This window comes from Watersipora subatra, chromosome 1 (genome assembly GCF_963576615.1).
Source record: "Watersipora subatra chromosome 1, tzWatSuba1.1, whole genome shotgun sequence".
Lineage (NCBI taxonomy): Eukaryota > Metazoa > Bryozoa > Gymnolaemata > Cheilostomatida > Watersiporidae > Watersipora > Watersipora subatra.
The window spans coordinates 22,109,733-22,119,649 of NC_088708.1; the positions used below are offsets into that span (position 1 = coordinate 22,109,733).

Below are 9,917 nucleotides of genomic sequence, written 5' to 3' on the forward strand. Positions count from 1 at the left end.
TGTGACCAACTCCATACTTTTAAAGGTAAAAGCTTATTGACTGTTTTTGTTACTGCAGACCAACCTAGAATTTTGCTGAAATGAACATGTGAACAATGAACCTAGACCTAATGCTGGTAGTATTCAAGCAAATGACAAGATACTACATAAGTAAAGATTTATCCCAATCATGTCAGCTTTAATGAGAAGCAATGTGAGGTTGATCTTGGCTTTCATCATTTTTTGTTAACACAAGTCTGCTATAATTTGCTCTTGCCAACATTCATTTCAATCTATATATCTAACATTCTCATACTTATGTGATGAATTAACCTAATTCAGCTTTCCTGTAACTGGCCAGCTAATATGACTGACACACTTTGCAAGGTAGTTTCAAGAAAAGTAGAAGGATAAAGGAATAATATAGAATTAGGGCACAGTGCTCACTGTTGTATATGCGTGTGTCTGCCTCTTGCCCGCTCGTATTGCAGGAACTTAGGTTACGTATGCCAGTCCGGTATTGAGAGGTCGCACCGCAAGTACGTGGACCTATTATAATAAGAGTCAACCATGTAGATGACTACGGAACTATATAAGCATGTGACGAACTGCAGATGCGGCTTTTCCCTTGTGGATTATTCGGTGAGTCAACATATTTAACATGGCGCAGTCGGCAAGATTGCTGCTGCGTGCTTGTTAAAAGTGATTTGTGTTTGTGCTGTGGTACTTTGTAGTGTTCAGTGTTTTGTAGGTGCTATACCTCGGGGTGTTTTGTGAGTGGTTTTTGTGCTTTCAGTGATTCAGTGTTTATAGTGTTGTGGTGCTCAGTGAAATTTGGTGTTTACGGTGTAGTGGTGCTCCGTGAAATTTAGTGTTTACGGTGTAGTAGTGCTCAGTGAAATTTAGTGGTGCTTTTAACACTTGTGTAGTGTTCGGGTTGTGCGTCAATTATGGCGTTTAATTTTTGATATTTGATTTTTGATATTTTGATTTTTGATATTGAAGACTTTACTAGTAAATGTAATGTTTGTATTATGCATTCGCAAATAAAACATCAGCCTATGCATGAGTCAACGTTACCTTCCAGACCATGGAAGGTTATCGGTTCAGACCTGTTTGTTCTAGACAACAGTATGTTCATAGTGGCAGTTGACTATTACTCTAAGTGGATAGAGGCGTTACCCGTGCCCTCACAAACACCTGGAGCAATAATTACTGTTATGAGATAATTATTTTTTCCGTTTGGCATACCTAACATAGGTCAGATAATGGAAGATGCTTTGATAGCAAAGAATTTAGTAAGTTTGCTGAGAATCAAGGGTTTACTTTAGTCACTAGCAGTCCTAGATACCCTTGTTTTAATGGTATGGCAGAAAGCGCTGTAAAAATGGTTAGTCTATGGGAAAAACTGCTGACAAATATGCAGCATTAATGGCTTATCGTACTACCCCATTGCCATCTGGTTTCACTCCTAGTGAGCTTATGTTTGGTAGGGCAGTAAGGTCTAAATTAGGTATACCATATGACAGTGACATCGATTATGGCCAGTTTGATGAATCAGAGAATTCTCGTATGAAAAATTTAAAACGTAGATGGGATAAGAAATATAGAGTTAATTTGATAAGTAAACTTAGCCCAGGTCAGACGGTCTTTGTTAGGGCACCTACAGACCCAGGGGCGAAAGGTGTTGTACTGAAAGAGGATAACTCTTCAGATAGTTATTGGGTGCGGGTCAGACAAAGTGAGATCCGTAGAAATAAGAAACACCTCTTTGTATCTCACCGTGAAGGGGAGAGTCTAGAGAGTGATGATATGGAAGACCTACCAACTTTAGTTAAAGAGTTGGTAGGACAAAGCAGAAATGTGACGCCTCCCCCAGAAATGAGGGAGGATAACACTATAGCTGGCTCAACCAGTCAGAATGTTGGTGATGGTGTTGTGGTTACGAGGAGTGGTAGACGAGTAAGATGCAGTCATAATCCCGACTATGTTTACTAACACTCACGTCTGTTTATTACTATGGTTTCAGATACTTTACTGATCTATAAGTACTAATGTCTGTTGCCTCTGGTGGAAGAGGACCCGGAGACGGGGATCGGTCTGCCGACAAGAAGCAGCCTGGCGATAGGAAAGGAGCGGATGGACACCCTGTTAAGACTACCGGCCAAGCCGGCAAGGAGGCTGCGCAGAAGCCTAGAGGGAAGACCAGACAGGTCTGTGGAAAGGAGGGCAAGCTGTTCTGCTGGTTCTGTGGATGTAAGAAGGACCACTATGCAATAGATTGCCCTAGCAACTATTGCAGGAAGTGTAGTAAAAAGGGTCATTAGGCGAAGGAATGCCAGGAATCCGTGCGCAGCTACTGTGGGGAAGTAAAGCACCTGATGTCCAAGTACACGGCAGGAGGAGCCTCTTTCACCAGGAAAAGAAGGAAGTTATTGGAGGAGAGTAGAGCCAGTACTAGCTCTGAGGAGATGGCTCCTAAGCCCACCCGTAGCATTAGCTACGCGGCCGCAGCAGGGGGAAAGGTAGCTAGGCGACTTGTGGTCGACAAGGTCCAGTCATTCTTGGCTAATATCTAGTTCGACTTTCTTTCAAAGGAGGAGGTTGATGCCAGGAAATCTGACAACACCAAAGGGAGAAAGGAGGCCCTGGCTGCCTACCACAGGACTCTTGCCAAGCTTCAAGGAGGATGATCTGGTTTGCCAGCTTGATGCTGATCCCCAAATGTCTGAGGCTCTGGATAGCTTGAAAAAGCTCACCTGGAAGGTGTCAGGCGCCGCTACTAACTCTAAGGTTGGTAAGAGTGGTGGATGCACCAAGGGCAATAAGGTATTTGCAAGTGGCAACACGGGCAAAAACCGTGACGCGCCAGGTAGCACAGTGGTTGAGGAGAGTGGCATTGGTGGCAATGTCAGTGGGGTCAACAAGACCAATGAATCGAACACCAGTTCGCAAAGATCCTGGGTCGATGAGGTTGAGACTCGTGAGATTCAGACGCAGTAGGAGCAGGCCCAGCCTGAGACTGCCAGTGAGTGTGAACTGAACATGAGTTCAGAGTAAGGAGTAAGGAGGCTTTGCCTACGGAGGTACTGCCTAAGGAGCCGAGCTCTGGCGAGGCTGAGTTTGTAGATGAGAGAGGCTCTGATGAGGAAGAGGCTGATGAAGGCAGCGGTAGAGAAGAGGCGGTGTCCATGGATGTCGCTGAGACTGGACAAGGCTAACTCCTGAACCATGAGTACCGGATTTTAGGTAATGAGTTTTTGTGAGGTCACCAATGAAGACCTGATGGACGCCGATAGCCTCGGTGAAACTTCTTAAACCAGGAAAACCGGTTCATGTGTAAGGAAGAGTTCTAATACATCCAAAAAGAAAATTCGTAAATAAAAGGTACGTTCCTTTTATTGGCAACATATCTTCCTGAAACGTGTTCAGGGTTTGTGCTTGTTGGTTGTGTTTGGCGTGACGACTGTTTAACCAATTTGAAAAGAAAGGGCATGTTGTATATGCGTGTGTCTGCCTTGTGCCCGCTCGTATTGCAGGAACTTAGGTTACGTATGCCAGTCCGGTATTGAGAGGTCGCACCGCAAGTACGTGGACCTATAGGAGTCAACCATATGGATGACTACGGAACTATATAAGCATGTGACGAGCTGCAGACGCGGCTTTTCCCTTGTGGATTATATGGTGAGTGAACATATTTAATACTCACCAATAAGAATATCCACATTCTAGTGTTGTGGAGAGAGAATAAGCAAAGAGACAAGAACAGATATGTAACTACATTTAAATTATCCACAAATTTAGAAAAACTCCATAATTGTGGTATCACTTCTCAACCTTTGCATGACTGTGTAGCCTACATACATATTTATTATTTATATTTTCCTACATTTGTAAGTGTGACTGTTTATGTGCTAGTTGTTCACTCAATTTTTGGATTACATGTGATGGTATTTGAATTTATGTATTAGATCTTCTTGTTCTCCGCTTACAGTAAAACCTGACCAAACGGCGATAGCAGTCAACCAGCCCATTTCTTGGCAGGATTTACAGTCACGCACCAAAGCTGTGACTCATTCATGATAAACCGTATTCAGAGCCCATTTGCAAGTGCCTAGTCAAAAAGAACACATATCCGTTTTCAGAGAAGGGAGTTCCACGGAGCTGGCAATTAATTAAAAATATGCGCCACTACAAACTGTTTGGAACAGTTTTTGGATCTGGATTATGTTTAGTCCCTAGAGCCTCATGAGAAGCAAGAAAGGGACCCTCCGATCGCTAGGTCTTTTTTTTTGTTAGTCCGCTACAATCTCCCCAGTGCGGATCTCCCGAGATGTCCTGAGGATGAATCCCTGCAAAAACTGACCAGAGTCACAGGAGAGGGCGTTAAGATTGTTAGAACGTGTGGTCATGTAGTGAGTAGATGCGTTCATTTCGGTCAGTGTGTCATGGATGGATGGAAACGTATCTTTGTTTGATAGGATATTAATGTACAAAGACAATCTCTGTTGCTGTCTTTTGTGTTTTAAGGACTTTAAGCCACACATGAATTTTTCTTCTGAGACGGACACCTCTCTGCCTTTAATATTTTTAATGAACCTCACAGCTTTATTTTGTATGCGTTCCAGCATGTCGGAATGCGTGGCTGTATGAGGGTCCCAGACCTCGGCTGCGTATTCAAGAACAGGTCGACACAGCTGCTTATAAGCAATCAATTTCACTGCGACTGGGGCATCACTAATAGTATTTTTTAACAATCCAAGGATGCGTGATGCTTTCATACAAATATATTCAATATGTGTATTCCACTTGTTGTCTTTTGAAAGGTACACACCAAGGTATTTTACAGTGTCACATGTGATTAAAGGGGTGTTCCCGAGATGGTAATTACAGATTTATTTATAAAAATCTGAATACGTAACCATAACGAAAACGGCAATTTTTGGTCTTGGTCTTGGTCAATCGAACCCTAAGACCTCGATCCCCGAGGAAAAAAGGGCCATCATGTACATATCTAGATTTAGTTCAAATGTTTTCAATAAAAGTCAAGTAATATTCGAAGTAAAAACGTGACTATAAAAAGTGCGTTAAAAATTTCCTCGTAGGTCGCGAGAAGTTCTCGGTAAAAAACTGTTATGATAAAATGTTTTGCTGGCTGGAACAGCCCTAGGTACGTCATTGGATACCGATCTGGTATGATGTGAGTGTGTGTCATTGTGTATATTGTTAAAATTATTGACTAAAGACTCATGCACACCGCTGGAGAGAATTTTTATAAGTAAAACCATTCGAGCCGACTTCCGTCTGTTCTTAAGCAATTCCAACCCTAATTTGTCTCTGGCCATAGTTACGCTTTCCACCCCTTTAAGATCCGCAATAAAACGCACAGCGCGCCTCTGGACATTTTCCAGTTGTGTTTCATGTTTTATGAGGTATGGATCCCATACCTCACAAGCGAATTCCAAAACGGGCCTGCACAGACTAAGATATGCAATTTTTTTGACGTTTCTGGGTGCTCCGTGTAATACTCTCCTCAACATCCCTAACCTTTGATATGCTCTAGAGGTAATGTCATCTATGTGTATGTCCCATTTAAAGTCATTAGAGACATTCACTCCCAAGTATTTAAAAGATTCCACAATCTCCAAGTGTACGCCATAAAGGGTATACGATAAATTAACTTGGTTGATTGGTGGCTTCCAGCCAAACAAAACTACCTGGCATTTTTTAACATTAAACTCCATTTTCCATGTGTTAGCCCATCGCTCAAGAGATAAAAGATCTTGCTGAAATAAAAGCGTATCACTAGGCGTTGTAATTGGACAGTATAAGAGAGCATCATCAGCAAAAAGGCTTATAGAAGAATGTTGAAGAGAACTTCCAATATCATTAACATAAACTAAAAACAGTGAGGGGCCCAAAACAGAACCCTGGGGGACTCCGGATGTAACTGCCAAAAAGCTTGAGTTACTTCCTTGGATAACCACTCTCTGAAATCGATCAAACAAAAAATTTTCTATCCATTTGATTATTGACTTGTCAATTGTAGTACGAAGCAATTTGTCAATTAACAGACCATGGGAGACTTTATCAAAAGCCTTGGAAAAATCCAAGACTGCTGCATGTACTGATGTTTCATTATCAACAGCCGCCATTATTTCATTTGTTGTAGAAACAAGCTGAGTAGCACAGGAGAGTCCTCTCCTGAACCCATGTTGGTCAGGGCTTAAAAACTCTTCAAGTATTGGGCTTATATTGCTAAGAATAATATGCTCTAAAAGTTTGCATGATATACATGTCAAAGACACCGGTCTAAAATTTCCAGGGAGCTCTTTGTTCCCTTTTTTAAAAATTGGTACAATATTTGCAGTTTTCCAGATGTCTGGCAAAACTCCAGTATCCAAAGAGTATTGAAAAATTAGTGTTAAAATTTCAGCGGTATTATTTATATCAATACTAAGATCGTTTTTTGTCAAGCCATCTGGCCCCGGAGCTTTGCCATCTTTAAGACCATTCAACATTACTATGACACCATCTTTAGAAACGACTATCTGACTTTTTGCTACCCCATCACTATAAAAAGTAGGCCTGTGGTCTGTTTTTGAAAATACGCTTTGGAAAAATGTGTTAAAAATCTCAGCTGTCTCTGAGCAAGACTTGTCCTTAAAAGCTGACGTACCGCTACCACCACTCCGGCCACACTTTCTTCGGTAAAAAGAATAAAAAGGCTTACTGTCCCCCTTGCTTAGCGGTTCAAAAAGAGTTCTAATATAATGCTCATGTTCCATTTTTCTGAAAACCTTTTTGTTTGTTCGTCTGAGTATCTTGTACTCTTCAAGGTCCTTTGGCAAGCCCGATCTTTTAGCTTTATTATACATCTTTTTTTGTTGCGTAACAGCTGTTTTGGCCTCTTTATTAAACCACATAGGCTCATTTGGTTTCGAATTTTTGATCTGGTATTTGGGAACAAACCTTTCAATTGCCATCTGTAAATCACTCTGAAAACAGTTCCAAATCACATTTATATTTGCATTATCCCTAATTAGATCTTTTACTTTCACCAGTGTATTATCCAGATGTTTCATGACAGCTGGGGTATTAGCCTTTTTGTACAAATTTAAAAACTTTTTTGAGTTAGCAAGATGGCTTTGGACTGACTGGAGCTGTAACTCCACCATGAAATGGTCACTCAGGCCAGGCTCAACAATATTCAGATTGTCAACCAGCTTCTCATTATTAGTAAGAACAAGGTCCAAGATATTCCCTCTAACGTGAGTCGGCTGTGTCACCAATTGGTGGAGCCCATAAAACAAAACTAAGTTTAAAAAACATTTGTGTACCTCTCTTTGATTTGAACCGGGCCTAACGGCCATATGCTCCCAATCTACATCTGGAAAATTAAAATCTCCAACTATCATCACAAAGTCACCAGCAAACTTCCTGAATATAAAATCTAACAAATCACTCAAAGGAACGATCGAGTCTTTTACCATGATAGGTGGAATATATACGCAAAGTATAATTAATCTAGAATTATTATGTGAGTCCAGTTCTACTTGGACACAAACGGCTTCCACTGGGAAAATCTCGAAATCAATACTGAAATATTGGTGAGGCAATGAGGGCTCAACCGCAATCAAAACTCCACCCCCATGTATACTTCTATCCTTTCTATAAATTGTTTTGTTTGATGAGAATATAATTTCATCATTTGTAAATGTACTATCAATGTGCGTCTCCGTGAGACAAAGTATATTAAATTGATAAGAAAGGATATGCAGTTCGTTTAACTTGCCCTTAATGGATCTAGCATTTGCCAGCACCAAATTTAGATGTTGGTTTGCACAATTTTCTTTTTTACTATCTTGTATGTGTTTTCGGGATTTTCTTCTCGAGTCTTCATCAATGTCTTGTATAATTGAAAATCCTCGGCCCTTTCCTCCTTGGTCATGTCAAGCTTAGCAAAAACACCCCCCTTTTTAAGACCATTTATCCTCCTGACTATCTCCCATTTTTCCTCCTTGGAGGTAGTGCTTATTTTAATAGGCCTAGGCTTACTATTTTCGTGTTGACTCTGATCAGCGCCCGAAGTTACCTTAGGTCTACCGAGTCGGTACATGTTTTTCTGATCTATGCATTTTGATAGATGACAGTCTTTGAGAAGATTTTGCAATTCCTCAACTGTTTCCTCCTTGGTCTTAAATTCTCTGATACCAAAAATTATGAGATTTTTATCTCTCATGTCTTGAGCTTCAATTTCACTTAGTTTAGTGACTTTTTGAGCTGTCACATTGATTGCTGTTGAGTTCGACTCAAGTCCTTTAACTACATTAGCATACGAAACTTCCATTGAATCAAGTTTACGTGTCACTGTATTCGTGAACATGGTTTGAATTTCCTCTAAACTAGAGTTCAGTTTTTTTATTTCATTTGGAATTTCATCCACTTTTCTTTCCAACTTCAGCAATCTCGAGCCTGCCTTGTCACATACTGAGCATGACCAATGAGCACCCGGCAGAGCCGAAAACAAGTCAAACAGCTTAGGATCTATGATACCAACACAGCTACCATGAAACCATTTGAGGCAATCTTCACACTCAATGCAACTATCCTCATCTGATACTGGCTTAACACAGCTCTCACATTTCATAGCATTTGATGTCAGACTTTTACTGGTCTTTCTGTTACTGCTTTCAGAACCTGCTCTTCTACTATTGCTACCACCAGCCATTATCACTGAGTTTAAGATCAAAATTAAAAAAAAAAAAAAAATCAGGACTTTAAAAATGAAACAAAAATTGTCCCACTCAGTGTCTTCCAACTATGTATTAGCCAAAGGCTCAAAGCAGAGCCTGAAGTGGCCAAACTGCCCAATCGTAAACCAATAAACAATATGTTGTGTTAGTGATTATAAATAAGGATAAAAGGGGTAAAAGATATGTAATAAAATGGAATAATAATACAAAAAGCCGAAAATTTTCAAAATCTGAGAAGAGCTCTTAAAATCACGTCCTCTCAGGTCAAGGTTAATCGCAGGCCTCTTTTTGAGATCGTCGGCAGGTTTTTGAGATTCTGCACACACACTCTTTAACCGCTAACATTCATTCTTCGATAAAACAATGAAAAAGTAGTACAAATTTTGACAGTCATAAACAAAAACCTAGCGTAGCTCGTATTTAAGTTTCAAGTGACTGCCAACTAGCCAGTCGATACTTTTTAATAGAACTATAGATACATTGTTACAGCATTTTCGAGAGAAAACAATACATTTCATCTCAGACGATAAATAGCAAAAATTCATTTTGATTAGGCCTACTACAAGAACTCCATAGGAGTTCTAGCAAACGAGAAATACCGGAAGCAAATGTACATCTACTAAGAATACAACCCTTCCACGTGAATGTGTTGTTGCCATACTGTGTATTTATCATAGACTACGCAAATGATATCACTAAAATATGATATTCAGGTTAAAAAATATTTCTACGTCTATGAGCTTTAACGAGGTATTCTAAAAAATTGCGATACGCACCTCGCGATACGGTCCATAAAAGAAGTACATACATGTACTGTATCCAACAAACCTGTACTTCCGTGCCGATTATCGCGCCATTACCTATTATTGCATCATATATGATCAGAAAAGTTGGATCCAGTCGTATAAATTGTATGAAAGCTCAATTTGAGTTCAAACAAACAAATATATATTGTACAACCGATTTTCTTATGTCAAAGATCATAACATACAAATCTAACAAGGCGCGTTAGTTGATATACATACGGTATCGGGGTAACTCTATCAAAAATCTTATGCGAAAGCTCTAGAAAACGGCTCTAAAAGCTACGTTGAGTGCTAGTCAAAGATGTCCCTGATTTACGTTTCGAAATCACTGAAGTAACAGTGCTCTGGATACGAGTAGACTATATCGTTGTACATT

The 9,917-nt window shown here is 40.2% G+C and overlaps 1 protein-coding gene across 1 annotated transcript; it reads right to left on the reverse strand.

Moving 5' to 3' along the window:
• Nucleotides 1–7,789: 7,789 nt before the first annotated feature.
• Nucleotides 7,790–9,010, reverse strand: LOC137406269 (uncharacterized). The gene has a single exon (XM_068092813.1). The coding sequence runs from the start codon at nucleotides 8,708–8,710 to the stop codon at nucleotides 7,808–7,810; it is 903 nt and encodes a 300-aa protein (XP_067948914.1). The 5' UTR covers nucleotides 8,711–9,010; the 3' UTR covers nucleotides 7,790–7,807.
• Nucleotides 9,011–9,917: the final 907 nt, after the last annotated feature.

Coding starts and splice junctions, on each gene's coding strand:
- LOC137406269 (XM_068092813.1), bottom strand. CDS start 8,710: ATGGCTGGTGGTAGCAATAGTAGAAGAGCAGGTTCTGAAAGCAGTAAC.